General features: G+C 43.3%; 5 protein-coding genes across 12 annotated transcripts; 3 read left to right on the top strand and 2 right to left on the bottom strand.

The window, feature by feature from the left end:
- Nucleotides 1-67: 67 nt before the first annotated feature.
- LOC124350527 (partitioning defective 3 homolog) lies at nucleotides 68-14,511 on the top strand. 4 transcript variants are annotated; one of them, XM_046801255.1, is made up of 18 exons: nucleotides 68-329; nucleotides 707-974; nucleotides 4,776-5,348; nucleotides 5,678-6,352; nucleotides 6,730-7,102; nucleotides 7,269-8,158; nucleotides 8,228-8,700; nucleotides 8,806-8,940; nucleotides 9,088-9,185; nucleotides 9,555-9,710; nucleotides 10,078-10,278; nucleotides 10,526-10,840; nucleotides 10,983-11,458; nucleotides 12,094-12,338; nucleotides 12,419-12,601; nucleotides 13,093-13,260; nucleotides 13,342-13,445; nucleotides 13,527-14,511. In XM_046801255.1, the coding sequence occupies exons 2-18, from the start codon at nucleotides 855-857 to the stop codon at nucleotides 13,646-13,648; spliced, it is 5,307 nt and encodes a 1,768-aa protein (XP_046657211.1). In that variant the 5' UTR covers nucleotides 68-329; nucleotides 707-854; the 3' UTR covers nucleotides 13,649-14,511. The 4 variants fall into 4 exon arrangements, with proteins under 4 accessions (XP_046657211.1, XP_046657212.1, XP_046657210.1 ...); XM_046801256.1 differs by lacking the exons at nucleotides 68-329; nucleotides 707-974 and adding an exon at nucleotides 3,260-3,718; XM_046801254.1 differs by lacking the exons at nucleotides 68-329; nucleotides 707-974 and adding an exon at nucleotides 4,184-4,458.
- Nucleotides 14,512-14,593: 82 nt separating this feature from the next.
- LOC124350661 lies at nucleotides 14,594-16,143 on the top strand. The gene is made up of 2 exons (XM_046801460.1): nucleotides 14,594-14,832; nucleotides 14,898-16,143. Exons 1-2 carry the CDS (start codon nucleotides 14,715-14,717, stop codon nucleotides 16,025-16,027), a joined length of 1,248 nt encoding a protein of 415 aa, XP_046657416.1. The 5' UTR covers nucleotides 14,594-14,714; the 3' UTR covers nucleotides 16,028-16,143.
- A 90-nt stretch (nucleotides 16,144-16,233) lies between these two features.
- On the top strand, nucleotides 16,234-20,208 carry LOC124350543. Its single transcript, XM_046801297.1, has 5 exons — nucleotides 16,234-16,383; nucleotides 16,469-16,634; nucleotides 16,696-17,114; nucleotides 17,205-18,805; nucleotides 18,876-20,208. Exons 2-5 carry the CDS (start codon nucleotides 16,515-16,517, stop codon nucleotides 19,895-19,897), a joined length of 3,162 nt encoding a protein of 1,053 aa, XP_046657253.1. The 5' UTR covers nucleotides 16,234-16,383; nucleotides 16,469-16,514; the 3' UTR covers nucleotides 19,898-20,208.
- Nucleotides 20,209-20,413: 205 nt separating this feature from the next.
- Nucleotides 20,414-22,176, bottom strand: LOC124350721 (ran-binding protein 9-like). The gene is made up of 6 exons (XM_046801541.1): nucleotides 21,946-22,176; nucleotides 21,720-21,831; nucleotides 21,236-21,658; nucleotides 21,135-21,170; nucleotides 20,897-21,065; nucleotides 20,414-20,824 (listed from the first exon to the last, which is right to left on the bottom strand). Exons 1-6 carry the CDS (start codon nucleotides 22,097-22,099, stop codon nucleotides 20,789-20,791), a joined length of 930 nt encoding a protein of 309 aa, XP_046657497.1. The 5' UTR covers nucleotides 22,100-22,176; the 3' UTR covers nucleotides 20,414-20,788.
- A 371-nt stretch (nucleotides 22,177-22,547) lies between these two features.
- On the bottom strand, nucleotides 22,548-27,589 carry LOC124350733 (plasma membrane ascorbate-dependent reductase CYBRD1-like). Of its 5 annotated transcripts, none has more exons than XM_046801556.1 (6): nucleotides 27,406-27,589; nucleotides 25,422-25,660; nucleotides 25,064-25,125; nucleotides 24,831-24,989; nucleotides 24,190-24,359; nucleotides 22,548-23,253 (listed from the first exon to the last, which is right to left on the bottom strand). In XM_046801556.1, the coding sequence occupies exons 1-6, from the start codon at nucleotides 27,414-27,416 to the stop codon at nucleotides 23,076-23,078; spliced, it is 819 nt and encodes a 272-aa protein (XP_046657512.1). In that variant the 5' UTR covers nucleotides 27,417-27,589; the 3' UTR covers nucleotides 22,548-23,075. The 5 variants fall into 5 exon arrangements, with proteins under 5 accessions (XP_046657512.1, XP_046657514.1, XP_046657513.1 ...); XM_046801558.1 differs by having other exon boundaries at nucleotides 24,843-24,989; XM_046801557.1 differs by lacking the exon at nucleotides 27,406-27,589 and adding an exon at nucleotides 26,139-26,400.
- Between the last annotated feature and the right edge of the window lie 155 nt (nucleotides 27,590-27,744).

Below are 27,744 nucleotides of genomic sequence, written 5' to 3'. Positions count from 1 at the left end.
GACATTCCTACTGGTAGATGGCGCTGACGGCGGCGCGGTCTTCCCACCTTTATGCTTCACAACCACCTAGGCAAGCCCTCCAGTGTTATTCGTCGTGTCGGTTGCCGAACAACAGCAGCAGTTTTATAAGGCACACACAGCAGCGCTTTCTCTCTCTCTCCCAACTACGAAACAGTTTAACGAGATATATTTACTGGGAGAAGAAAAAACGGAAAAAAAAGAAGAACTGGGTTGTGTGCTGCAGAGCCCCATTGTGAATCGTGATGTTCAGTTCAACCGACGTCTGTCTTGTGAAGTAACTTCGTCCGGGACCCATACTAATAGTTTGTGTGAGATATATATATTTAGATATTTCGTATTTTTCTTCTTTTGTGTAATTGTTAACCCCCCTCTTGGTAGAAAAAGCAGTGCAACTCGTCCCCCCATCGTGGTTCCCCCTCCTTTTTTCCCCCTACCCTCCCTCCTGTCAATGATGGCTGGGTATGAAACCCCAGTTCGACTCTTGTAATTCGAAACGAATTTCCCAGGGAAAAGATCGCACACGTCTCGAGTCCTTTTTCTTTACTTTTTTTTTTCCTCCCTCCACCCAAGTTTCTTTCTGAGTTCGTTTCTTGTCTTGCATTTCAAGTCTCAGTTTGGAAGTTTGCCTCCTTCGGTGTTAGTGTGTGTGTTCCAGGAGATGCTGACAACTTTGTTTCTCTTACAGGAAGACCGTCAGTATCAACAGTGAGGTGGTTGCTGACTGTTGTGGACCGCCTGCTCTCCTCCCTCAGTGCTCAGCAAGTTTGGTTTACATTAACGGGCCAAATGTTCATTTAGATTAACACAAACATCAGCAGCAGCAGTTCTTCGTCATGAAAGTCACTGTTTGCTTTGGACCTGTCAGCGTGGTGGTTCCTTGTGGCAATGGAGACATTTTGGTCAGAGATCTCATCAGCCAGGCTGTGACGAGATACAGAAAGGCATCCAACAAGGTATTTCCATTCATTCGTTCTATCTTATCTTGTGCTGAAATCTTGGTGCTCCACATTGTCTGAGAGGTGGACAAAGTACAAGTCAACCCCTTGCCAAATTTGGACTTTGGTCATTAATAACTGTTTTGCATTCCCCAGATAGGTGAAGTGACTAATGGGCTAGCCATTTTTCTAGTTATTTTCACTCGTTTGTTGTTTCTCATTTGTTGTTTCTCGTTTGGGGTGGTGTTGGGGAGGAAGCCAAGTAATCGAAATAGGAAACGGGTATTTATTTTTCTGTTTTTCGTCGAGGCGTGTAAGTGTAGTTCCCGTCGGTCCAGCACGGCCGTTCATTTCATTCAGGATTTTTCGTTAACGACAAGAGGGGGTGAAGAAGAACATTCAAACGACCTTCCATTGCGGTATTTCTCCAAAAAACAAATGCTGTCGGAATTTCTTTCTTTCCTCGTCATCGTACGTTAGCTTTCAGGCTGGATGCAACCCGACAAACATTATACGGGAGTGTAGCAATACGCGGATATGCCCACGCACGGATTCTATCGCCACCGTTTTTTCTCAGGAAAAAAAAAAGAAGGAACCCCAATTCACGGCTGGCTTGTGTTGTTGTTGTTGTCGGTCCCCTATCCCAGCGGTGCAACTCTATGGTAGCGGACTACTTTTGCTATTTTTCGTAAAAAGTGTTGACTCTCCAACGGTCGCGTGCCACTATACCGTGATGTGTTGCAGCAGCAGCAGCTCTCCTGTTCATCAGATAAAAGCGACTAGTACAAGGGGTGGCATAGAGCAACAGCTGCCGTGATGTGTCTCTAGGCCCCTTTTGATTCGTAATGCATCTGCCACCCTCGTAGTCGAGTTGAGGGTGGGGGGAAATTGTATAATAAGAGCAGAGAAGAAGAAGAACGACCGTTGGATAATTTTACCCAGAGGGGAAGTTTGCACTGGTGTCAGACTGTGGACGATATTTGAGACTATTTTCTTCTTCTTCTTCTGTATTATTTAGAAAAGAAGAAAAGAAACGTGCGCACACTTTTACTTTTTCTCCATTTTTCTCCCTCGATTGACACTGGGGAGTCGCCGCGTGTCGTTTGAAAATCGAGACGGGATGATGATGTCACCGATCGATTTTTCCGGTCGTGTGTCTGTGTGTACCGGGGGGGGGGGGATTGACATGACGAGATACACAAACCGTCAAAAAGCCCGTTCGTGATGATGTAAGGCTTCCCAGTTAGGAGTGGATCGATAAGCCCTTTGTTACCCTCCCTCCGGCTTATGTTTTCCAGATTTAATTGCCGTATTGATTGATTCATTTTATCTTGATGAGATGAAAAGAGTCGAGTGGCAAATAGCGCCACGACATCGTTTCCTCTTCTCGTATGGCCTCTTGACCTCATCCGCCCACTTTTGGAAACGTTTGACGTTTTCGAGTGAAACACACAGCTGTTGTGTGTGTGTATATAACAGTCATCCGTAGGCAGGATGAGAAAAAAGGAAAAGTATAACGAGTAAAAATTTCTGCCACTTTTAAAAGGACGACCATAAAGGTCACATTTCAATGTCGAAATGTGAAGCACATTTCCTGCGAAAAGAAACCACTTTCTTCTTCATCTTGAAGTTGTGTGGCAACAACATCTTTTCCCAGGCACCAAATTCCCAGTGGTCAAATCATGTTTTACTTTTTTTATTTTCTCCGAAACAGGATCTTACTCTGGAGACGGTTGTGTCACGACGATATTCATTTAAGTTTAAAACTAATTTTTGGATTGTTTGTTCTTTGCATCAGGAATTATCGACCGTCAAATATTGACGCAGAGTTTTGTTACTGATACCAGGAAAGTTTGCGAGATACGATAGTAGTAGTGCTCTGGAATCATTCAATATTGACAACTTTGGCGTCTGACGTCTGAACTTGGATGTTTGTGGACGTGACCCAGATAACGCGCAGGTTTTACAAAAGAAAAACGTGCGACAGAAGGAAACCTGTTGGATCACTTGAACGGCTAGTTTATTTTTATGCGATAATGTCAGTTGGAGGAAGACGGATGGAAAACTATAGTTTAGTCGGAGAAAGAAAAAAGGAATTGTTTACCAGAAAGTTGTTGACATTTTTTTGAAAATTTTTGACAGTTGCGAAAAAGATAGAACGGGTTGGCAATTTGGCCGCTAGATGGCGGTGGCGCATTGTTTTTGTTCGTAAAAGACGGGGGAGGAGATGGAAAGGTGGAAAAATGTACCATTCCGGTCTGAAAATGTTGTTTTTTTTTCTCTTCTTCATTTGATGTTTGCCTTGGATAGTTGGTGGGGTTCTGGTTGGCAGCTCATGCAAGACATTTCCCCCTTTCAAAAAAAGTAAAAAAAAAAACAGTCTCTGGTTTAGTTGGCTGCTGAGTGCTTCCTCTACCGCACTCACCGCCAGTTGGGTGTATTTTTGACTCCCGTCCGTTTTCAGTACCTGAACCGAAATTGTGACTCTGACCAACGTGTGGTGTCGTGTGTTTGTTGTTGTGTCATTAGAGGAACCATGAAAACACGCCCATAGTTTTTTTTATCAGACTGGGCAGAATTCTTTCGTTCCATTTTCATTTTCCGTGGGCGATTTTCTGCTGGCATTCAAAATTCCGATGGCTAATCGACTTTTGACACATTGCGTTGGAGTTTATCCAATCGACCAGCTTTAATCCCCTTACCACCACCACCATCCGAGTGTTGTGTGTCACCTGGCGGCCGCCATTGTCTTCATCATGATTGTATGTCACGTATTTTCCTTTTTTCTTTCTCCTGCCAAAATAAGAAATATTCTCTGACGTTTTGGTTTGTGTGTTTGTAAATCAAATTCTTGGACTTTTTTCTTCCCCCTATTAGGTCACACTGTCAAAGATGGCAATAGTTTATTTCTTTTTAGAAGTAAATTTTCAAACGAAAAGTTTGTCCATCCCGAGGGGTGGAGTTGGCAGAGCCTCATTTTCCGTTTGTTGTTTTGTATTTTTTTTTTTTTTTTTTTATTCTGGAAAACCGGACATTGCCCGCCCTTTTTTGCCTGTTATCAGGTGCCCCCCAGCTCCCCACACACACACGGCCACCATTGACTATCACAGTACATGTAGAAATTTTCCTGATTGTCCGTTCTCAGTCGTCGTTCGTGAGTTACCGGGTGCGTTGCGACCCAACCGAAAAAGAAAAAAAAAGTTGTCGGGACCGTTTTCTTTATTCGTTTTCTTTGTGTGTGCGTTCGCTTGTGACCCGAGGATATTCTACAGCACAGACGCAACGGTAGAAACAGGAGGAGAAAGATGTGAAAGAAAACGGTTGTGTGTGTTTGGCAATGGCTTACAAAAGTTGTAACAGTCGAGCAGTTCAACTGGTTCATTATTTCCCGTGCAGATTATTCTCCCATCGCGTTCAATCCTACCAGTTGGATAGTTGCGATTCTCTAGACATTTTCGACGACGCCACTTCTGGCTTATCCAACGGCGTCTACAAGCACCTGGTAAAAAGAAAACACAAAACAAGACCTCGTCGTCTATTCCCATGCACGATTTCTTGTGGCCGGCTGAATTCATTTCTCGCGTTTTTCTTCTATTCGCTCGACTATACGTTGTTGTTTTTTGGGTGGTGGTGAGGGATGGATAGATGGAGAGAGTTGTATGTACGTGTCTGTGGCTGAAGGGAGAGAAAGCCATTGGCCGACCGCTCCCTTTTTGGTGCTTTGACATTTCTGAATGTCTAATGAGAAGGAGAAGACGAAGAAGAAGATGGAATATCATCATTTGTGTTTCATTTTCTCGTTTTTCCCGTTTTTTTCAGTCAAATGATGCTGCCATTTCTGTAGCGGCTCTTCGATCATCGGATGGCGCCATTCTAGATCCGGATGACCGACTGGCCGATGTCGTCGACGATCGGGAACAGTTGGCCGCTTGCCTTTCCAATGGCGGCGGTGGTGGTGGCAGCGGATCTGAATTGGACGAGCCTTCCCTGGGTGTCCCCTTGGTGCTCGGCCCGCGGATCGGATTGATGAATCTGCGAGGCGACGGCACTTCGGCCAGTTCCAACTCCGGTTCACCTTCGCCGACCGATTTCGGTCTCCATCACCATCACCACGGCTACGGCGTCGTCGGCGGCAGCAGCAGCAGCAGTCATCCAGCCAGTCGAAAGGACATTGAGGTCACGGGCCAAGAAGCGGCCACGGGTCTCATGGTCGATCACCTGCACCTGCAGGTCAGACGCGGATCAGAGCCGGCTCTCAATCGCATCAGTCCCGACGCTCCGTCTACCGCGCCAAACACCACAGGCTCCTCATCTTCTTCAGCCTCCACCGGCCATCACCTCCACCACCACGCAGACATGCCACCTACCACCTCCAACAGCAGAGACTACAAGGTAACGTAACACACATGACCAAACTGGGAGTCCTTTTCCAGGAGAAAGCTTCCCCCCCACAAAAAAGCCAATCGATTTTTTTGTTTTTCCATTGGCCAAAAACAGAAAGAGAAAAAAAGCCTTGGAGCTTCTTTTCTCTTCTCGATAAAAAATGGCAATCATAATAATAATCCTTGAAAGTTTTCTCTGTGTGTGAATTATCCTTGTGCACCGGTTTGATCCGGTGTCAGTGAATTGCAGTTTGGAATTTTATTTTATTTATTTTTCGTTTGTTTGTTTATCTTTTGTTGTACATTATGTGGGTCAATACCATATGGCCACATGAGCAGAGGTGGTCGGCAGCCCCCATTGTGGATCCCACATCGGATTCCGACTGCGAGGAACGTGACTTGGAAGTCGTACGACGCCACCCGTCCGGCCCGCGGTTCGCTCGATCCGGCGCTCGCGTCTCGATGCAAATTTTTGGCGGAGGCGTTGGCAGCGCCGCCAACGGCGGAAGCCATAACAATGCTGGATATCGGTGGGCAGAAGCGGCCGACAATGCCTTACTTTCCGCCGCAACGGCTCCGACGGGGGTGGCCACACCGACCGCAACTACTCCGCCCGATTATGAGGAGACGATGCACCGGAGGACCCGCAGCCTCAGACGGGAACCGGTGGGCGCCACCAGCGAATCGATTCCGCTCAGCGACGGCCATCACCACCTCTACCAGCCGCACCACCTTAATAACAGCAGCAACAACAACATGCAGTCCCAATTGGCAACAACTCAACTGGTGGTGCTGCCTAATGAAGGCGGCCAACCCCTGGGCATCCACGTCGTTCCCGATTACTCGCCCCTGGGTAACGAATTGGGCCTATTGGTGCAAGGCGTCGAGCCCGGCGGCCGGATTTACCGGGATGGACGCATCGCCGTTCACGACCGCATCGTCGAGATCAATTCGCATCCGCTCAAGGACGTGCCTTTCCACCGAGCTCAGGAGCTCTTCCGCAACGCCCTCCAGGTATATTTCTTTTTCTCTTATCACATTTTTGCTAATCTCGTTTGTCTCAGCTGTTTCTGTTTTTTTCCTCCTCCCGCCACATTCCGAAAAGGTCGTTCCGGCCATTTGATTTTGTAAACTACCAAAAATGCAAAACTTTTCCTTTTTTTCCTGAACGATTTCTCGCCCAGCTGTGAGCTGTTGGCCCTGGCATTTTTGTTATCGTTTCGATTGCTTATCTGCCTGCCTGCCCTCCCCTCCCCCTCTCTGAGTTGACCTTGATTGTCTACTTAATCAGGCCGCCAGTCACGATCCATAAAAACGGGTTCATTCCCAAAATGAAGACCCTCATCGAATTATTATTTTTATTTTGTTATTTCTTCATTTGGGAAAATCAGAGTCGTGACCTTCGTTTGCGGATAGTCAAATCGAACGGAGAAGTGAGTCGCGGCCCGGCGTCGGATCAGTTGGATGAAATGACGCAACAACAACAACAGCAGCTGCAACAGCCGCAACTAATACAGACTCAACAACAACAGGCGCCCCCTTCCCGTGTGGCCGCCGTGTCGCCAACTCGCAAGACACCGGCCGTCGTCCCTGGAACGGGCCGAGCCAGCAACGCCCTCATGACTGTCAGCACGAGGAAAATCGGCAAAAAACTGGATTTGGAGCTGACGAAAGGCCATGAAGGACTCGGCTTCAGTGTCACGACGCGTGACAATCCGGCTGGAGGGCTTTGCCCCATTTACATCAAGAATATCTTACCCAGAGGTTCGTTTTGTCGTTCGTTTTTCTTGACTTGGCTCAGAAATGTCAAATTCCGTTTTTTCCCAGGTTGTTTTCCAACCTTCTTTTCTTTCCTGGAATCCTCCCTGTTGTTCTTTTCTGGAATGACAATCAATTTGACTTAAAAACATGTTGTTGTAACCGTTTGCAGGTGCCGCGATTGAGGATGGCCGACTGCGCTCCGGTGATCGACTTTTGGAGGTCAACGGCGTGGAAATGACGGGCAAAACTCAGAGCGAGGTGGTTAGCCTTTTGCGCAACATTCCCAGCGGCGGTGTCGCCCGTCTCCTAATTTCCCGACAGGAAACGGAAGAAGAAATCCAACAGTCGAACCAATTGCAAAATCAACAAATTCAATCGTCTCAGCTTCAATCGTCGACTCAAACTCAGCAGACGAGTCCCAAATTGCCCAGGCAGATGAAATCCATCAGCAGGGCCAGCGAAGAGAGTCTGCTGCTCCTGCCCTGGAAGCAGCGCGAGATCCTCACACTCGACATTCCCGTCCACGACACGGAAAAGGCCGGCCTCGGCATTTCAGTCAAAGGCAAGACGACGTCGTCATCGGGAAATGGCACCAGCGACCTGGGCATCTTCATCAAATCGGTTCTGCACGGAGGAGCCGCTTCCAGGGACGGCCGGCTGTGCACCAACGACCAGCTCCTTCACGTCAACGGCGTCTCTCTGCAGGGGCGATCCAACACGGAAGCGATGGAAGGATTGAGGCGGGCCGTCCACCAGGAGGGTCCCAAGCCCGGGCACATCACCCTGACGGTTGCCCGCAAGATGCACGCGCTCAAGGATCGTGAAGTGACGCTGGAAGGGCAGTCGCAGGACGACACGGTGAACGGAACGGTTCGACTGGGCGGCAACGGGGGCGACAGCTCCGGCAGTTACGATCATTCCGGAGGCAGTAGCGACCAATCTGGTTCCACCGTCATTTTTGTCAGCGGAAGCGGATCAGACAGTCGTGAGAGAAATCTCGTGAAAGACAATCGACTCTCCGGAATCTCCTCTGACCTCCGCAACGAGAGTTACTACCGGGTAAGTTTCAATTTTTTGATTTTCCCCAGTTGAATTTGAATTGAATTTTGTTTTGTTTATTTTTTGAAGGCCACGCACGAAACGTGGAACACGACGCAGTTGCAGGAGACTTTGATGAATTCGTCGAAATCGAACGGTGGGCACCAGACGAGTGTGGTGCAGCAGGGTCCAGGGCGGAAACAGCATTCGCAAAACAGCCCAACGGTCCACTTGACGCCGGGCGAGGTGGTTTCGATTGACGGTGATTACCTGCCGCAGTCGAGGCCACGCCCACCCTCTATGATGATGATGTCGACGTCCAACGGTTCCTCGGTGGCCTCTACACCGGATATGACCATGAACTTGCCTTGGCAGCAACAGCAACAACATTCCAATAATAACATTCGTGGTCCCGGTGGTCAACGCTCTGGACCGACGGATGGACGCGACCGACCGTGGCCCAATGCCGAGCAGCCGCAGCCGCCCCAGAGTCCCCTGTCGGAAACATCCATGCGATCCGATGGACGTCCCAGCGATTCGGAAGCGCCCACCTACACCAGCCAGTACGTCACGTTTTATTTTTTGTTTTGATTGTTTCGGGAAATTCTTTTTATTTGTCATTTCATTGTTTTGTTTTTTTCTTTGTTCTCTTTTTTCTGTTTTTGAAGGACTTCTTTGGACACGGACCCGAACGCTCCCGGCTTTTCTCGCGACCAGTTTGGTCGTCAGAGCATGTCGGAAAAACGGCACGCCTCGCTGGACGCCAAGAACACGGACACTTATCAAAGGAATAAGAAACTCAGGTCGGTAGAAGAACCAACGCGATTTTATTTTCCTCTTTTTTCCTATTGTCACCAAGACGACCAAAACGATGATTATTACACAATTAGAAGCGTACGGGACTCGATACGGTTATAACACGTCGGAAATATTTTTATTGAATTCTACAGGGAGGAAAGAGAACGTCAGAAACAGACCCAGCCTGAAAGCGAACAGCAACAACAACAACCGCAAACATCCGCAGTGAAAGAGAACATGCCTCCATCAGGTAAAAAAAAAATGACATTAATTTCACAAATTCTCACCTGGACGTGCCGTGTATTTGGTGATAGGCTAAAAGCTTCTTTTGTCGGCGTACTTTTTTTTATCGGGAATAATATTAACACTCGCAGTATTCGTTAACTACTTTCGGCTTATTTAACTCTCTCACCTTTTTCTCCTTTTGATGCTTTTCCACGTAACGAGAAATAACAAATAACATTCATTTAGACTTTTAGATAATAATCTCATCCTAACCGTGAACCTTCGAATTTTGTTCTTTTTTTCTCTCTCTCCCTCCTACCACAACCCTCAACTCCTCCGACTTGAAATGGAAACATTGCGTGTCCCCTGGCGTGTTGTTGTGTGGGTGACTCAGGTCGGGTGATCCGTCGCGCTGTCAAGCGTCGTCACGCCCATCCTTTGGTTTCGCGTCTGGAGAAGGATTACCTCAGCTCACCCACCTATCACCGATCCAGTCCCAATCTTTATCAACCCAACGATGTTGTTGGGGGTGTTGGTGGTGTGGCTACAGGTGTGTGTGTGTCTGTCATGTTGTTGCTGTTGTTGCTGCTGTCCCTTAACTTTCTTTTAATGGCCCCCCTTCTCGGTCTCCTTCTGTCATTGAACTTTCTTTTTCTGGTGACTTATATTTTAACAACATTTTTTCTGAAATAATGAACTTTTCGTGAAGGTCAAAGTCATTTGAAATTGCGGAATTTCACAATTCCGGAGAAGTTCATTATTGCGGATTAATTGCCATAAATCTTTTTTCACTTTCTCTCTCTCTCTCCTTTTCTGCACACGCAAATTAACCAAGAGACTAACCTCGACTGAAATTTCTTTTTTTCCCACCCTCTATTTGGCCTTATCTGGATTGGAATTGGATTTTGGTAAAATAGCGAATCGCCGGGGGGTTGCGGGCACGGTTGATCGGGGTAGTCGCCTCTCTGTGGCCCCATCCATGATGATGATGATGACGGATCATTATCATCAGCATCAACGTTCTCGTGTCTCTTCGGTGGAATCCCTTCCCCTAATCGCTCCGTCACCTGTCCTATCCCTTCAACAAGGCCAAAGACGGCCGCCGCTGCTACCTCCATGTACGTAACGCAATTGCCGCTTGATGGTGTGTGTGTGGTTGTGTGCACCTCTCTTTGTTTTATTATGCTTGCTCGTTTTTTTATTTTTATTTATCGCATCGCGCTGGGTGTAACGCTTTTTATTCCGTTCCTTTTTTGGTTGCCGGTTCGATCCGGTTTTTATTTTTATTTTATTTTTTTCAATTTTGCCATTTTTTTAAATTTAAATAATGATAACCGTTGTGGATTTTATAATGTGCGTGAATAGACAAGTCGCAGGAGAATAGCCGGCCGCTTTTCGTCCGTCCGGTTGACCCGCCTTCAAGAAACTCTTCAAGGGACATCGGCCCGACTTTGGGGTTGAAGAAATCGTCTAGTTTGGAGTCGCTCCAGACGGTCGTTCAGGAGATCCAGATGCAGGAGGAGGAGCCTCAAATCGGTTGCTACGGCTATCACCGGCCGACGGCCATCCGGGTGGTTCGAGGACGCGGCTGCAATGAAAGTTTCCGAGCGGCTGTCGATCGCAGCTACGACGAGTCGGGCCAGCCAACTGACGGCACCAACAAAGAGCCCATGGAGACACGTAAGCAACCCGGAAGCGTTTTACCAGACTAATGTTTTATGTCCATTGAAAAATTTCGTGAAACTCTCGGGATTTATTCCGGACTAGTAGACTGGAACATTCTTTTTTTAATTTCTCTATTTATTTTCTCTTTGCGATTTAGTGGACGAAGCGTTGGAAGTCGAGGTGAATGAAATGATGCCACCGCCACGCTCTCCATCGGACATCGGAATTCCCATGTTGAACAACAAGAACGAGACGCGCAAGAGCAAAAAGAAGAACGCCAACGCGGCCGGACTCCTTTTGAAAGGCCTGGGCTCCATGTTCCGCTTCGGCAAGCACCGCAAATCCGCACCAGCCAGTCCAGAATCCGGTCATCAGTCATCCGGATCGGATCCGACAGTTTCGGGTCATCATTCCATGGCCGGCGGCCACATGATTATGCCTTCGTCCGGAAACCAATCTCACCATCACCACCAGAACGAGCGGAGATCTTCTTCCGGTCATTCCGGAAGCATCGGCAGGTCGTCTGCCGTGACCGAAGTGGACCGCCATCACGTCCTCAGACGAACTCTTCCGCCCGATGAACGTGACCGTGCAGAACTCGGACGCCAAATGGCCATCGCCGTCGCTCGCCAGGTAAATTTCAAAAAACTTAAATTCGTGCGGATGATTAAGGACAAAGAAGAAGGGGTTGACGTCATCTCGCCTTATGTGACGTCTAAAAGGAGAGGAGGGAAAACAACAAGTGATTCACCGGAAACATTTCACCGACGCTCGATTGTTTCGTCGAATAATGATGTTCGATTAAAAGCGAGTCTCGACTTTTTACGCATTTAATTCATGGGACTCCCACGCGTTCACAGGGAGCCAAAGTTCGTGTACACAGGATTTGCGGCTTTTTATTTATTTTCTATTTTTTCCCTTTTTTTCTACGCGAGAGAGAGGAGGGTTGGAATAATTGAATGACGGGATATTGCGGTTTTTCAAGTGCACACAAGCGACATCGTGAAAGACACACGATTTCACTTTGGGAAAATCAGTTTTCTTTTTTCTGGCTATAGTATAGGCTTGTAATCGAAGAATTTTTGTGAGTTGTAAACCATTTCGATCGTAATGTTTATTTTCCCGTTGCGGAAGAAATTAGTGGCCCCGTTTCTAGTCCATTTGCTGTTGCCATCTAACGGTTGTCTGTTCTGGCTTTAGAATTTCTGGTTTTATTCTTTAACTCTTTTATTTGATTGTTCGATTCTTTTCTCTTTTTCTTCTTACAGGCCGCCCAAGATGAGCAGAAGAGAATACAACATCATTATTTACGGTTGATGGATCAGCAACAACGCCAGGCCGCCGCCGCTCACGATCACCAGCAGAAGCAACAACAACAGCAGCAGCAACAACAAGGGAATTCAACAACAACTGGTGACCGCTCGCAGAGGCTGCACCAGCTGCGCGCCCAGCACCAAAAACGGCACGCCGAACAACAAAGACAGTCGACTCACACGCCGACGGAACAGTTCGAGTATGAAAAATATTCAAATTGCAGACGATGGAAATGACATTTTAACGTTTTTTCTTTTTCCCTTGACTTGTTTTGGTTAGGTCGAATAAAAAGAATGTGCCGGAAATCATACACGGACGCTCGGCCAGTTACGACCCTTACAACGACGTGAGGAAACCCCGTAGCCGGGCAGCTGTCGGCGAACCCAATACTCTTATGCCCATTCCGGCCGTGCCTTCCTCCACGTCCAACTACAACAACAATTACGACGAATTTCAACTCAAGTAAATATCTTTATTTCCAATCTCACAGACATTCTTTGAATTTTCGTTCGTTTGCAATGAACGTGTTGTTGTTGTTCGTGTCTGCACTAATATTTAACTCGACCAACATGTAACTAACGGTTTTGTGATTTGATTGGGGCGTTTTCTCTTTTGGCTACGAAAAGAAATGGCAATTTGAACCCGGTTCAGATTCGTGAAATGCAGGAATTGGTCCGTCATCAAAGACTCAAAGTTGAACAGGGGCAAGTCATGTAAGAAATCAACAAAATTTCCAAAAACAAAAGTAGCGCGAGTTGATTATTTTTTTCTTCGGTTGGTTTGAATTCGCCGCATCCGTCGCCTGCATTTTTTTTCGTTTATGATTTTGCATGGTCCCTAGTTTAATTTTTTGGTTTTATTAGTTTTTATTTCGGTAGATTTTTTTTTTTTTTTTTTAATTAAATTTTGATTGGAATTTGTATTAATTCATTTTCATTTGTTTGTTTTTGCAGTCGGCGTCAGCAGCACTATCACTCGCAGCGATCGGCTCGCGAGACGCGGATGAGCCCACCTGGTGGAAATGGTTGGTCGGGTGCCGATCGGCCCGTCTCCAACTATTTCGAGTATGAAAGTCTTCACATTGCTGGTCACAAGGTCGCATTAAGCGGACCACCTTACAAGTAATATTGCACATACACACACGTTTCCGATTTTTCCCTTTGTGCAATAAACTAACGAAATTCTTTTAATGACTTTCTCAGACCTCAGCAACAACAACAACAATCGGGAAATCGTCGCCCACCCACCATGCAGGGCGATGATACAACATTTTTCCGGCGCCCTGATAGAAACAGCACTGGTCATGGTACGTCTAGTTCTGTTATTTCGGAATTTCATAATGTTCTTTGATACACTTGAATATGAATGGATTATTTTTAACTTGCAGAATTCGGAAGCAATCAAGGACGGGCATCTCAACGGGAATCGGTTTATGGTGCATCCAACTACGGAAGCGGCAGCCAAAATAACCCCAGCAGACCGGCTCCTTTGACAGGATCTAAAGTCTGAGCAGCAGCGACGGCAGCAGCAGCTAACATTCAGCTAATTATATAGGGACAATAGGTATCTGTGTTAATATCAAACTCAAAAAAATATGAAACTATCAAGTACTTTGAAAACGAATGCATGTGCAGTCCATTGGTCAGATTTTCTTTGAAATATTTTCAAAGGAAAAAAGTCCATTTTCATTTTCATTTTTTTGCTCGATCAAAAAAACTGTTGAATTGTAAATAACTTAAGAAACTGTTTATTTTTTCAACACAAACCCAACGCGGAAATCTTCAAAGTCTGTCCCCATTAACCAATCTATTTTAAATATTCCAATCCCTCTTTTTACATTGAAAACACAAATTAAGCTGAAAAAGTAAGAGCAAATCATGTGTTGTACATATCGCGGAACCGTCCATGAAAGAAAGAAGAAAAGAGTATTATTTTCTTTTTTTTAACTATAAATAGTCCCAGTCGTCAATTGAATATTCTCGCACTAAAAAAACAAAATTGAAAACTTGACGACTTACGGGCCAAATGTTTGTTTTTGAATGAAGAAGAGTTCTACAATTTGACGCTAATATTTGCGCAGGTTGGCTCTTGAAAACTGTTTCAAATCGTGTGTCTTCATCTGTCACTTTCTATTTGTTTTTATACATTCCCCCCATTTGCCATATCAAATCAAGTGTCTATTATTCCCCCTCTCTCATTTGTAATAATAATTTCTTTTATATTTCGGTTTTTAACTATGCATCACAAAACACACTCCGATATATAGTATAATAACTCTGCTACTGTTTAATTTTTTTTTTCCGGTCGAAAGAGAAAAAGAAAAGAAACTAGAAAAAAAATTATCTTTTGAATAAACGAATGACGTGATTCTATTTTTTCGCCTTGACAACAAAATTATTTAGACCGATTTAATTCATCAAGGACGTGAGGGACAGGAAAACGAGGGTCGGTGGTTTTGAAATCTTTTCCAAACGATTGCGTCTAACCTTCCAGGATATCCTGCAGACACCGTGTCGGATTTTCAGGGGTCTTTAGGCTACCGTTCCACATTGTGATTCACATTCATTCGTCGTTGATGGTTCACTTTGTTTTCTGTAAGAATTTGTTTAAAATAATGACTTCGTTTTTTATTGTTTGGACGTTTCTAACCGTTTCGGTTGCATTAGCGAATGTACGGAATGCCAACGGCCCAGGTTCGTGAATTTCATTTTATTTTGCAATTTCTATTTTCGTCATTTCAACCGCCTCTTTATTTTAGGTTGCGTCTTTAATTTGGATCAAGAATCGCCCAAATATCCTCCGCATTTATTTGACGCTACCAAGAATGTAATTATTCAACCGGTTTTGGTGGCCAACAAAAGAGTTATCAATTTACCAGTCGGTCAGCAAGTTATCGTCGCCTGTGCAGGATGGAACAACGTTTTAAATGCTGCCAATCTGCCAGTCAGTGCAGCCGAATGCGTTTCGCCATCATCTCAACTCCGTTTGGGCGCCCAGAGTCTTGGCTACAAATCGTTGGGTTGCAAAACTCAAGCGAAAGAAACTCTGAAGACACTGGGAAAATGTTCGACCGGAGGAACTTTGATTGAGATTGGATGGCAAATTAAATCTTCTTTCCTCAAACAGATAACCATCTGTCACCAGCAATCCACTGCCAACACCCTGTACTCTTCCAGCGTCATCCGGGGAGCTTCAATTCTGGCTGACGATGAATCCAACACTCGTCCACCCTTCCGCCAAGGATCTTTCTTTGCAGGAATTAACGTTAATCGAGCTTACTTGCAAACCAGTCAAATGGCTACTTTTACAAGGATTCTTGGCTCGGCGGAGCTGGCTAGACGATACCTGGATCCTTCCAAGAGCTGGTACTTATCTCGAGGTCATCTGGCACCAGATGGCGATTTTGTGGATGCCGCTAGTCAGGATATGACGTATTATTACATCAACTGCGCACCCCAATGGCAGTCGTTCAACAATGGAAACTGGAAAGCGCTCGAGACGGCCGTCAGGAATTTGGCTTCCGGGCGGATGGCCGATTTCACTATTTACACTGGCACGTTTGGAATTCTGACTCTCGCCGATGTCCATGGACAACAGAAACCAATCACACTGTCAGATGGGAAGATTCCTGTGCCCAAATACTACTGGAAAGTAATTCACGATCCAGCAAGTGGAAAAGCGACGGCAGTGATTGGCATTAACAATCCCTATTTGACTGTCATTACCGGTGCTGACGTTTTCTGTCCCGATGTTTGCAATCAAGTGACGTGGATCAAATTTGAAAGAACTAGGTTGGCCAATGGTTACACCTTTTGCTGCACAGTGCAGTCTCTACGCAAAATCATACCGTACTCTCCAGACTTGGGCAATTTATCTCTTTTGATTTAATTTGAACCATTTACAAGTTTATTGACAGAAGGAGATTATAATAAATTCAATGTCAGCCTCTGGTTCTTTTTCAAAAATGTTATGATAATTTTTGAATTTTGATTTTATTGTAAAAATCGGCAATGTTTTTGTAAAATGTTTTTTTAATTATAACAGTTTGGCAAACACGTACGAATTTCCGTTTCCCGCGCCTTCCTTATTAGACGCCATTGAATTTCTAGAAAAACTATCAGTTGGTTTCTTGGTTAGAAACTCCACCACAAGACAGACGTTCGGAGTTCGGACCTTCATAAATGTTTAATTAACGTTCCGTGGGATGATACATTTTAATTTCCTGCTATTATCCATCGTATTTGGTAAACAACCTATTGATTAATTTGATTGAGCTTGAAAACAACTTAAAGATGGATGTATTTATTTCCATTTCTGCCTATATAACAGCCTAAGTGGAAACAAGGTTAGAGCTTGGAAGTTGGCATCAGTAAAAATGATTCCAACTAATCGAATTCAGTCGCTAATTCACCCTTACTATCCATACCGTGACACATTTGCCGTTAATGTGCTAGAAAATTACAAGTTTACTGAACTGGTTGGTGATGAAATCAAGGTATGCTAGATGGTGTTGAAAATAGACTTATATGTATTAATATATCGTAATTGTTATTTAGATTCTGTTTCTTGGATGTGTGGACCTAAGAAACATTTTGAAGACGGTATCAGCAGGAAATGTAGAACACTTCCAATTTCATCTGAATTGTTCTTCCCCGTTGGTTTTGGCACGAAACATGTTGATACTCAAAATCATAACCTCCCAGCATTTTGATACCAAGAATGATGAAGATGTTGCTTTCCTATGGGATGTTTGGTATAATATGGATTGGCCAGAACAAACCCAACATCGATTTAAATTGGTATTGAGGGACCTATTGGACAATGATCTACCACAAAACATTACCATCTCTAACAACAGTCAGTCCATGGAAAACATAAGAACAGTGTGGTTATCATGGTGGTTATTTGTGTGTTTCGCTACTTTGGAATCCCATTCAGCAAGAAAATCGCTGCTGGAGAAAATCAATGAAGAAAGGTATTGAAAGTTGAAACACGCAAACAAGTCTGTTTTAATAAGTAAGCCAATGTTATATTATACTGACAATTTTTTTTTGTCAAACTGCAGGCTGAACTATATTGTGGAAGGCTGGCGACAACTCCACGGCAAAGATATAAATCCGCAGGGGATATACAGCAAATCATTGATTCCAGAAGCTGTAGATAACTTTGCGTTTCATCTAGATTCCAAGTTTAAACATCTCGGTGATGCAACAAGGAAAAAAGTTCACGAAGAAGCTATGCTATTTTTCTCAAAAGGAAGCTGTCGGCTGCGAAATGGAAATTCGAACGATGCTTTCATCAACCCAACTATGATGCTAGATCCAACGACTCCCCATTGGAATGTAGCTCCTAAACTATCACCATTCGATAGTTTTCTGCCGTTAACTGAGGAAGAGCTTGATATGTCTGAAGGCGAAATTCTCATTCGTTCTTGTCAGAAAATACTCACGACCCAAATAACCGGATATCGAAGTCGTCTAGAAACAGTCAAAATTGTTTTCCACCTGGAAGATTCCATGAAGTTTTTCTATTCAGACACAACCAACCTAACCTTTGACGTCATTGATTGTTCAAGCTTATCGGACACCGTTGGATTACTTAATCTCATCGTGGGAAGTAGCAAGAAATTGGCCGATACTCCTGAAGCTATTATCTTAACCGAGAGCACGAATTGGCAAGACTTAACAATCTCTGCAGTGGAATACGTCGAAGAAGCTCTTTGTTCTCCTCTGAGCATGATTCCGACACTTTACGGATTGAAACTGGCTAATCACATCGAATTGGGTTCTTCGCTACCTACGTTTGAATGCTTCTTGTTGTACTCCATTAAGCTTTGCTGGAAAAGGGCATCGCCTTTCCGTAATGTAGTACCGAGTCCGTCTCCGGAAATGAGTCGTTGGTTTCAAGAACTTGCGAAAAAGTGTTTCTTAGTTGGAGAAGGATGGACAGACAAATTTCGGAACGAAAATCCTAAGAAGTCATGTGGTATGCTCTGCTACACCCCTCTCTCGTTCAGCTACGCAGTGAACTCGATGATTCAGCGCGTTGGAGGTGATTTTTTGAAAGACATCGAGAAGTTGGAACTGCCGTCTATATTTAGACTTACTTGGCGAACTTTTGAAAGCTGGAAGAACAACGAAATTGTCATGAAATTTTCTGCTGTTTTGAAGGGCTCTCCATTCCAGAATTTTTTGCTCAAAAGGTTAATCGAACTGAGAAAAACCCCTGTGTTGAGGCTTATGCTCATCCCCAAGAACGAAGTTCACTGCTATGATCAATGTGTTTCGGAAATTCGTTCTCAACAGAGGCCCTGGTTGAAGATACCTAATGCTCACGTTATCGAAAACTTCGAAATGGATGTACAGAAGACTTCGGATGGATACATCAGCAAAACTGTTGTGTCATTTCTTCTGGTGTCGAATCATGGCATTGAAAATACGCATTGTGCCGTCCTTTTTGAACTGATGACTGGAGTGCCAATAGTGAACTCTGGATTGGTGTCAGCTATGCGAGTGACAAAATATGATCATTCATTCCCATGGAATTCTAGAGTACCAACAGTACTTCCACATCTGTCTGCAGTGCGAATGGACGTCAACAGTTGCAACGAGGATCCGTACCAATACGCCGTGGAAATAATGATTGAATGTGTCGGAAATATCTCGGGTAAAATCCCATACATTATTTTTCATCGTCTTTTTATTGAAATCGCTAATGATCTTTTCTATTTTTTTAGGTTTAAAAGTCTCCACAAACCAATGTCTACCCTGTGAGTCTATCCACGATGTGACGCTATCGTTGAGTCAGCCAAAAAACATGGAACCGTTGGTTTTGTCCTTTCCTCATCCCATCCTTGTCGACGGAATCAATGCTACACTTCACCGCACAACCCGTTCGATCAAATTAGTCTTGAAGAAGGCTCTTTGGGAGCCCTGGCCTTGTGAATTTGAAGTGGATCATTGCAAATTGAATGCGGATTGCTTAAAACCATGGGAAAAAGACAAATGTTTACTTTTAACTCATCTCCTAGGCAGCGTGGCCCGGGTCTACTCTACGAATCCGCAAATTTTGGCTCTGAAAAAAGTCCGGGAAATTGTAGCAAAACTGTTTGTGGAGTCATTTGTCAACGGCCATGAATATGTTCGCATCCAGAGAGAAGGTTCAACGGGAAGTCTCGATTGGTATATTCGAATTCACTCCCCACATCGCGTTACTCCGCTGAGCGCTCCTTTGTTAATCATATCAGCTGTTGACAAGCGTTTGACGGAAAAACTTGTGCAGCAAGGAAAGTTGGAGAAGTCTCGTGCTGATAAAGATTTATTGCGGATTTGGGAATCTCCAAGATGTAAAACAAAAGGGAATGGTAAAGGTAACCCACTTACGATCCTGATTGACAATGCAGAAGAAGCTCAGTTACTCCGCTTCGTTTTACGGCTGAATTCCACTAAGATCACACCGAGTGCCTGGCAACGCAAAAATCTTCCGCTTGGAGAGAACAGTCCATGGTTGGCAACGTTCATTACACCGCTCTACCAAGAAAGTCCGCTTGACACCGAGTATGTGGAGAGTAATATCTCACCTTCAGTTCTGCGTTATATGGAAGGAAAACAAGTGAATGACAGATATCGCTGTGCCGCATGTGACACCATTTCCCCACACCTTAAGCAGTGTGGCCGCTGTCGCAATGTTTATTACTGTGATGTTCAATGTCAACGAGGGGATTGGGCTAATCACAAAAGTACTTGTTCAAAGCAGTGAATGAACATCTATGTATTGTTGTTGATCCCTACCCCCCCCCCCCCCCCCCAAAACACCTTAAAGTTCCCTTTAAAGTTCTTAACTTTCTGAGCTTTCAACCGTTTCAAGTTAAATTGTTTGTTTTTGCGTTCTTAGCTGTTTGTTCGCTTATGCGATGTGTCCATTTTATGTAACTGCTAAAAATTGCTCAACTTCCAGACTTCAAGTACGATATGCGTAGTTCAAAGTTATCCTAAATTGGATATTCTATTGCAAGGTTATCCCAAAATTTCGAGTTTAATGATCAAATAGACATTGCCCTTTTCTACATACTTGAAATTTCAGCCTTGTAAACTTTCTTTAATCGTTAATTCTTCTTAGGACAACTAATACCGAAGAGTCGATGACAGTAATTCACGATGTAGAGGTATAAGACATTTTCATTATTCGTCTTTTAAATTTCATTTGGTTTTTTGTTTGAAGTCACATCACCTCAGAAATGATAATTTGGGTTCATTTATGGGGAGAATTCACTAATCTCGTAAATATCACATTTATTTTGTCCAACTGAAAAAATGAAAACTAAGTTATGCAATTTGAATATTTGATGCGTAAGTTATTTGATGAGATTTCGCAAGCTCTATTTAAAAGAATAAATTCGTACAGTATCAAACAATTTCAGGGTCGACTTAATTACAAGGACAAGTTAAAGTTTAAAAATTTGTTGAGCTGCTAATAATCACAACACTCGGCTGGGGATCTGTTCAAATTTGTGTGACAATTTTTGCATTCTCATTAGGAAAAATGGCTGAATAATGCGAGCACTTCCGAGGGGCTCAATGCGTTTCGAAGAAATTTTATGATAATGTTAAGCTCATGAAAAACGAGACGAAAAAGCCAAGAAGGCAACTACTAGGCATCGTCAGCTTTTCTTTTCCTTCTAGAGTCCTGTACAAAAATACAGTAATATTTTTTAAAATTTTTATTCAGACTGTCATTTGTTCAACAAATCGTACTCACCTTGCTGACGTGGAAGAAATTGCGATTGAACCAAAATTGTGATAATAGGGACGATGACGAGCCAGGAGAGCTGATTGTTGTTGACGAGGCGATATCTGACAAACTGGAATCTGATGAGACATTTCCTGAGGAACTAGAAGCTGAGGAAGCAGATCTGGGTACGTCACACCTATAATCAATAAGTAAAATATTTGATAAAACTAAATATAATTTAAGAAATCTATAATTCAAAACATACCATTGTGGATGGTGCACTAAATATGTAGCAATCATACTAGGGGGAAAAAAGAACTCATATAGCGTCTGATGTAATTGAAAAATCAAGAAATTTTGCGATACCTTTGAATTGAAGCTTCCATTGGTTTGTCAGGAATGGGATAATTAAGAATAACAGAAGCTATACGTGCCCTGAGTTCTCTCATATCATCTCCGATTTTGTATACAAAGGGACATTGACCAAAGTTGGCTTCAACAACTTCACCATGAGAATTTAAACCAACTGTTGGGTACAAATTTAAAGGCAAATCGACAAAAGCTGTTCCAAGGTTGAGTCCATTTTTTGTGTAAAAGCAAGTGTTGTCGATGAAGTTTATCCCGCATCCGATAACGTCGTTTGTGGTGAAAGTAGGTCCATATGTTTGGCCAGTACCAGATGAGCAAAATGACTTTCCATCATCACCGTGATAACCAAATGAGTTTTCTCTCCAACCGGGAAGTGCATTCATGTCAACCTCCTCAGCTGAGAGACCAATCCCAATGTAACTATAAAAGGAGAGCTAATTTAGCTGCTTGTAGTTGAAACAACTTTAAGATAAATGTATACCCATCACTTCCTCTGTTGATAATTTTCACTTCATAATAATACAGGCCACAAGCTGATGGAATAGGGTGAGTAGCCCTGACACTTACTGCGTCCAATTGAGTTTTGCCGTAACCTAGAATAGAATTGGGGGTAGGGGAAATCAATGACAAGTTACTTAAGAAAGAAAACACATACCATAAGAGTTGGTGCTGATCCCAAGAATAAAATTTTTTTTAATTATTCATACCTTGATAGCTGACTCTTAGGTTGTTTTCTGACAATCCAACAAAATAGAATTTATCCTCAGAACTCCAGCAGAGTGGCAGAGGAAAGCCGTCTTCTTCACAAACGAATGGGTAGAGGGTCCTAAGGCGGTTCAAACCTGGAGAATTATTCTCCATTTCCTAGAATAGTTGTAACCGGTAAAATTTAACGCTTATTGTGAGTTGACGTTTATATACTATTCGATAAAAACAATAACAAATTTAACTCTCTTTGTAATTCCTATCGCTAGATGACCAATATTATTTTGTAAAAATGTCCGCTAGATGACACTTACATTCCGCTAGATGACACTTACATCAGATTCAATTGGTATCTGTTTTTAAATTTTTTAAATTGAAATCGATCAACTTGAAATTTCTCCCTTTGAACTTTGATGTAGCGTGTTTGTAGCGAAACGGAGTTTTAAAAAACCATTCGACGATGATTATGTGGTTACTTTGATTAGGAATCGCCTTACCGTAACTGTTTTTTTTTCGTGTATTATTTATTTTATGGGTTCTAATTCAACGAATCAGTTGATATCGTCGGAACTCGAAATATTCGTAAAGAATGAAACAATTTTGATTGGCCGTGTGATAGTGATTTGTATTTTAATCTCAAAAAGTCAGCCATTATTATTTTTTTCATAGAACTCATTTCGTAAACGGGAATAGAGATAGAAATAAAGTTCGAAAGGAAAAAGGAAATATAATAAACGAGTTGGTGGGTACGTGGCATGATGGTCGGGAAACTAAATCATTAAAATGGATGACAATATAGCAGGTTGGTAAAGAGAAAATATGTACATGATGAAGAAGCTGCTGTGTATGTGTGTTTATATGATTAATAAGAGAACAATCACCTGCTTTTTTGTTTTATAGTGAAAGTATTGTTACACCCAAACATGCAAGCCAGACACAGGAAAACTATTAGAGAGAAAGTAAAAAATGTTGTTACTGAAAAATGGCGGTCTGATGAATAGAGAAATCAACAGTAGCAGTTTTGCTAGAGGCTGTGATTGTACGAAAGAAATATAACAGACTAATAAGACATGCAATTTGTGGCGTGTGTGTGTTTACGCGAAGGAGATTGTGTTTGGACAAATAAGCCAAATTAGAGTCTCTCAGATTCCTCGTCGTGATCGCCGCTAGAATGAGATGAGATGGACGACGGCCCACGATGTTGGCACCGAATAAGCATCAGCACCGGCATTAGGATTGCAAGTCCCATCAGTGTGGCTCCCAAAACATTGACAACCAATCCTTCGGGTGGGAATGCTGTGTACCAGTCTCTGTAGTGGTTGTTGTATTGTTTTGTTCACAAGTGTTGAAAGCAGGTTATTTTCAATTAGTTAAAATTAGGGAAAAAAAGGAAGGAATTCATAAAAATAAAGTTATGAGAAATAAAAATCCTCAACCGCTTTTAAAATAAAAGTTGAAAGGCTAACCCAACGGTAAACATAACTGTTGGCGCTTTTGAGCTTTTTTTGAGCTTTTGGCGCCAAAAAGTTTTCGTTGCCATGGGAAACGAAGCAGACGAAAGGAGGAATTGTGAGAGAAAACGTGTTTTGTGAGGCAACGAGGCAACATTCTAGCCATGAATATTTAAAAAGGGGAGAACCAGGTACACCCATTTGTTGTTTAAGGTATTGTATGAGATAGTGAAAGAGAGAAAAAAAACCCTCTTCATGCATTTCAAATTACCATTGATATTAAATATTAGGCAAATGTGGTTGTTGTTTTCGGTGTCCTGATTTGCAAACCATTTTACAGTATAAAAGAGAATAAAACTGTCCACATAATAAATGAGAGGTATATATATGTATATGTCGCTTTGCTTTCAACGGATTCTTAGAGGCCATGGACTGCAACAACATGGATGCGTCGTGCACGGAATTTATCAAAGAGCAGGAGGACTGGCATCAATATCATCAGGGCCAGCAAGGTGACGGCAAGGACATTAACTACAATGGCTTCGTCACCAAGATCCCTGTACTTTGCCCTACATCACATTAAACGAGTATATAGATTTGTTAAATTAATTGTTATTTGAAATTAAATCTTTGTGATTTTTTTTCAGTTTTTCCAGCTCAACAAGATGCGAGAGTGCCTATAAAACTATGGTAAAAAGCCAGGGTCTATCAACCCCCCGAGTGGGCAGCTCTTGTGGTGAGTAGGATTGATGCCACATACTTAAGAATGCAAGTGAATAAATTGTGTGTACTAACCCCAGGCTGTTGATGGCCTTTTCTGTGATGCCAGTCAGGCAAGTAGCGATGGCCATAAGGAAAGTGATGAGTCCAAATGTAGCGTGCACCGGAACCAAGGCTGCCCTCAAGGCAGCGGTCCTAGCCTCACAGCACAACAGGATCAAGAAGCTGAAGAATCCGACAACCAACTGTACACGTGGAGAAAAACAAGAAAGTCGTCCTCAAATTAACAGGGGAATCAACCAGTTGTTATAGATATTGTTAATAGTATCAATTTTGATTGACGAAACCACTTGTTTGCCCCATTATTTGGCGGTACACACCCACACACACACAATGACGTAAAAGCTGTCGCGCGATATTTAGGTCGAATGAAAAGCCGGTAGCCTGTTATGGTCTAGTAAGCATTTTCCTTAGAATTATGTGATTAGTGAGTAAAATGATGTAAGCATCTCGTGACGAACGACATCAGGCTGTCGTGCTTGAAAAAATAAAAAATAAAAATGAGCCAATAACAAGCTGTTTGGTGAATTTTGAAAAGGGTTGGATTAACACAAAAAAAGAAGGCGGTGGTGGTGGTTTTTTTTTGGGTGGGCGACGATGTGTGGCGGTCAGCAGAGTGGCGATCTTTATTATTTGTAGTACACTAACTCTATTACCATTCTGACTACCTGGATAGCGAATAGGCCCATGGTCGTGAGACCCATCCATGAATGGAGGCTCCAGAAGTTGGCGATGGGAGGAACGCTCAAGTTGCGAGAATCCCACACGGTGATGAAACCCATGACGATGGCCGGCACGGCCAAAATGTGGAACACCTGGGGGGTAAAGAAAAAACGTGTCGTGAAAAATAAAGAAACGACTCCCTACAAAAAGATCTGCGGTCGCTCACCGTATGAAATAATTTCTTGTAGATGTGGCGGCAGCAGCCGAACGAACGGTACGACAATAGAGCTGTTTTTTGTTAAAGTTTTTGTAGAGAAATGTAACATGTTTTTAGGGCAGTCTAAGAAATGGACCATTCTGAAATTCTTTTTACGATTTTCTATCGAGATTATTTTTTACGTTTTATTATCCCCCCACTTTCAAAGTTCATGTTATGGCTTTAATTTTTGTGAGGAAAATTGAACTTTGTTTGCCCAGACAAAGGTTATGGTTTTAATTTTAAATGTTTTTCCATTGTTGTTTTTAAAATAGCCTTTTTTTAAATATTCAAATTCTTTTTCTTTTTAGGGTGTTGGGTAATTTACCATTTCCAGATAGGTAGACGAATCCTCCAATCATGAGGACTGGATGGTAGTTGAATTCCAGTTTGGGTTGATCTTGCCATCCGAATCCGCCTAGATAGTAGATGACCCAAAAGAGGACCAGGCCGAGGGCGCCGTGCAACAGGAGTTGAGTCAGAGCCAGGAGCCAGCCGAAGAAACACCAATTAGGCGGGCTGGATGATCCTTCTTCCGAGATACTCACCGTCTCTACCTTACCAGATCTAAATGGAATAGACACAAGTAAGTCTGTTGTTGTTCGCCATGGCCCCCTTTTTATTCCCCCCTCATCCACTCCAAATCATCTTATAATGGAGGTCGTCAAATGATACCGACGTTTTTACTCTCTCTCTCTTTTTTGTGTGTGTGCATCGTGCCATTCTCTAGAGAACAAGATCCTGCCCCCAAAGTAGCAAGGTTATACTACTGTCTATTAGTTCAAGCACAGAGTTGTTGTTTTCGAAAGGAAATGGCTGAAACAAAGAGGAGCAACTCTGAGAGACAGGACAGGGACATATTGGAGCCATTTGATGACCTACTTCCTGTAGAATTGTCACTCGAAATTGTTTCGGTATTCTTTGACGTAATCGAATGCTACATCTAAACGTTCAAGGCTAGTCAAACTCGTTTCTCGTCTTCCAAGGTTCAATCTACTGCGCAAAATTGACACGAATCGGTTCAAATTTCATCGTCGCAACTCACCTGACCATGGCGTAAAACTTCCAATTGGTAGAACAACTATTTTTAAAAAATCACACACACTAGAAACACAGGATTGAATTCACTGCTAGACACACTCTGAGAAAAAAACACCTGTCCGATTCCGACTACAACTGCGATTGTGTGTGTGGTGCGGACTCGTTGGCAGTCGTGTGAGAAGTGGACGAACGTGGTGGGACGCCCGTCTCCCCCGAAAAAGCCTTGAGCGTGTGTGTGTGTTGAGCCACCAAACAGCGTAATGGAAATCGGGAAATAAGCCTCGAGGCCCTTTCTCTCTCTCTCCCCTCGATGATTACGTTTATATTTTTCATAGTGCAACCCGCTCCATACGATCTACTATACTCGGCCCAACGAAAAGTGGTACCCCGTAGTAAACTCCATTGCCGCTGGGCCAGCTTTTTAAATGCACTAGAGTTTGTTGACTCTTGTGTACTTGTATAGCTCTTTCGGTTTTGAACTCCTTCTAGTGGGTTGTATATTTCTCCCATGGATTCTTTCCAGCTTGACCCCGCCAGCAACTTTTGCTTTCTCATTCGACAACAAGGAGAGGTCCTTGTACGTTTCTATCCATGTCGAGAGGCCTTTTGACTATTTGAGTGGGAAAATACCGAGGGTGGAAATCGAACTAGTTGTGCTGTATCATCGCCAAAACTTCTTTTTTTAATAACCCACTTTCACGGACGATTGTCAGAGCAATTTCTCTTTGCCCCCCACGTGAAAGTTGATAGGTCTAAAAAAAATTGTCGATTGGCCATCACATTTTTTAACAGCAAGGGCGTGCTATGTAATTAACGGCGTAGATAAGATGTGTATATGTCAAAATTTATTGAGGAAAAACCCCGCTGAAATTTCCCGGACTGGAACACAAAATTAGTTGGCCGGGCTTTCTCTCATTGATTGCAAAAGAAGAATTAAAGGCCGAGGTACACACGTAATTACTAGATTCGGTCACCAATTTTCCCTAGTGGCTTGAACCGGAATTATTCAATCAATTAAGGAAAAAAATAAAGGAGGAGTAGGACAGAAGTAACTAGTTGTAACTTCCTTGATGATGATCGCCATTTCCTGTCTAGACCGGCCCTAACGCACGCTCACATACTTTTCGAATCCAGTTGTAGGATATTCTCTGTTAACGTGCCATGCAAACCCGCAATTCCGGTTATCAAATTGGAATTTTCAATTGCTTTTTTTGTTCTTCGTTGTATCAGATTTAAAATTAGAAATTTGTGGTCAAATGTTAGAAACTTACTTGAAAGCCATGATTGTGAATCGGTGAAATGCCAAGACGCTCGTGTGCAATAATCGATAAAAACAATCCCGAACGGAAGAAAAAAGGGGGAAATTTTAATTAAAAGTATACTTGAAAGATTGATGAAGATTTCAAGTCGACCACTCTGTTGCGACACTGGTAACCGACTGACCGACGACGTTTGGACGACGAGCATATGGCGGACGGAGGAAGCGGATGAGCCGTGAACGAACGAACGAACGAAGGAACCGGCTGCGGTGAGGCGTGGCCAAACGATTTCGCTTGCTACACTTGAATTGTTATTTTTCTTTTTCTTTCTTTTATTTTTGCGCGCTCCCC

This window comes from Daphnia pulicaria, chromosome 7, assembly GCF_021234035.1.
Source record: "Daphnia pulicaria isolate SC F1-1A chromosome 7, SC_F0-13Bv2, whole genome shotgun sequence".
In the NCBI taxonomy this organism is placed as follows: Eukaryota; Metazoa; Arthropoda; class Branchiopoda; order Diplostraca; family Daphniidae; genus Daphnia; species Daphnia pulicaria.
This window is presented reverse-complemented; position numbering and strand designations above follow the sequence as displayed.

Bases quoted from the DNA above. Each gene is read 5' to 3' on its own strand.
- LOC124350721 (XM_046801541.1), bottom strand. From the start codon at position 22,099: ATGGAGAATAATTCTCCAGGTTTGAACCGCCTTAGGACCCTCTACCCA. The intron at 21,832-21,945 runs GTATGAATAATT...ATTCTATTCTAG, and splicing joins CCTAAGAGTCAGCTATCAAG to GTTACGGCAAAACTCAATTG. The intron at 21,171-21,235 runs GTATCGCAAAAT...TTTTCCCCCTAG, and splicing joins ATGGAAGCTTCAATTCAAAG to TATGATTGCTACATATTTAG.
- LOC124350543 (XM_046801297.1), top strand. From the start codon at position 16,515: ATGATTCCAACTAATCGAATTCAGTCGCTAATTCACCCTTACTATCCA. The intron at 17,115-17,204 runs GTATTGAAAGTT...GTCAAACTGCAG, and splicing joins GAGAAAATCAATGAAGAAAG to GCTGAACTATATTGTGGAAG. The intron at 18,806-18,875 runs GTAAAATCCCAT...CTATTTTTTTAG, and splicing joins ATGTGTCGGAAATATCTCGG to GTTTAAAAGTCTCCACAAAC.
- LOC124350661 (XM_046801460.1), top strand. From the start codon at position 14,715: ATGGTTCACTTTGTTTTCTGTAAGAATTTGTTTAAAATAATGACTTCG. The intron at 14,833-14,897 runs GTTCGTGAATTT...TCTTTATTTTAG, and splicing joins ACGGAATGCCAACGGCCCAG to GTTGCGTCTTTAATTTGGAT.
- LOC124350527 (XM_046801254.1), top strand. From the start codon at position 4,294: ATGGCTTACAAAAGTTGTAACAGTCGAGCAGTTCAACTGGTTCATTAT. The intron at 8,159-8,227 runs GTAAGTTTCAAT...TATTTTTTGAAG, and splicing joins GCAACGAGAGTTACTACCGG to GCCACGCACGAAACGTGGAA. The intron at 8,701-8,805 runs GTACGTCACGTT...CTGTTTTTGAAG, and splicing joins GCGCCCACCTACACCAGCCA to GACTTCTTTGGACACGGACC.
- LOC124350733 (XM_046801556.1), bottom strand. The intron at 24,990-25,063 runs GTGAGCGACCGC...TTTACCCCCCAG, and splicing joins ACAAGAAATTATTTCATACG to GTGTTCCACATTTTGGCCGT. The intron at 24,360-24,830 runs GTAATAGAGTTA...CCACGTGTACAG, and splicing joins CTATCCAGGTAGTCAGAATG to TTGGTTGTCGGATTCTTCAG.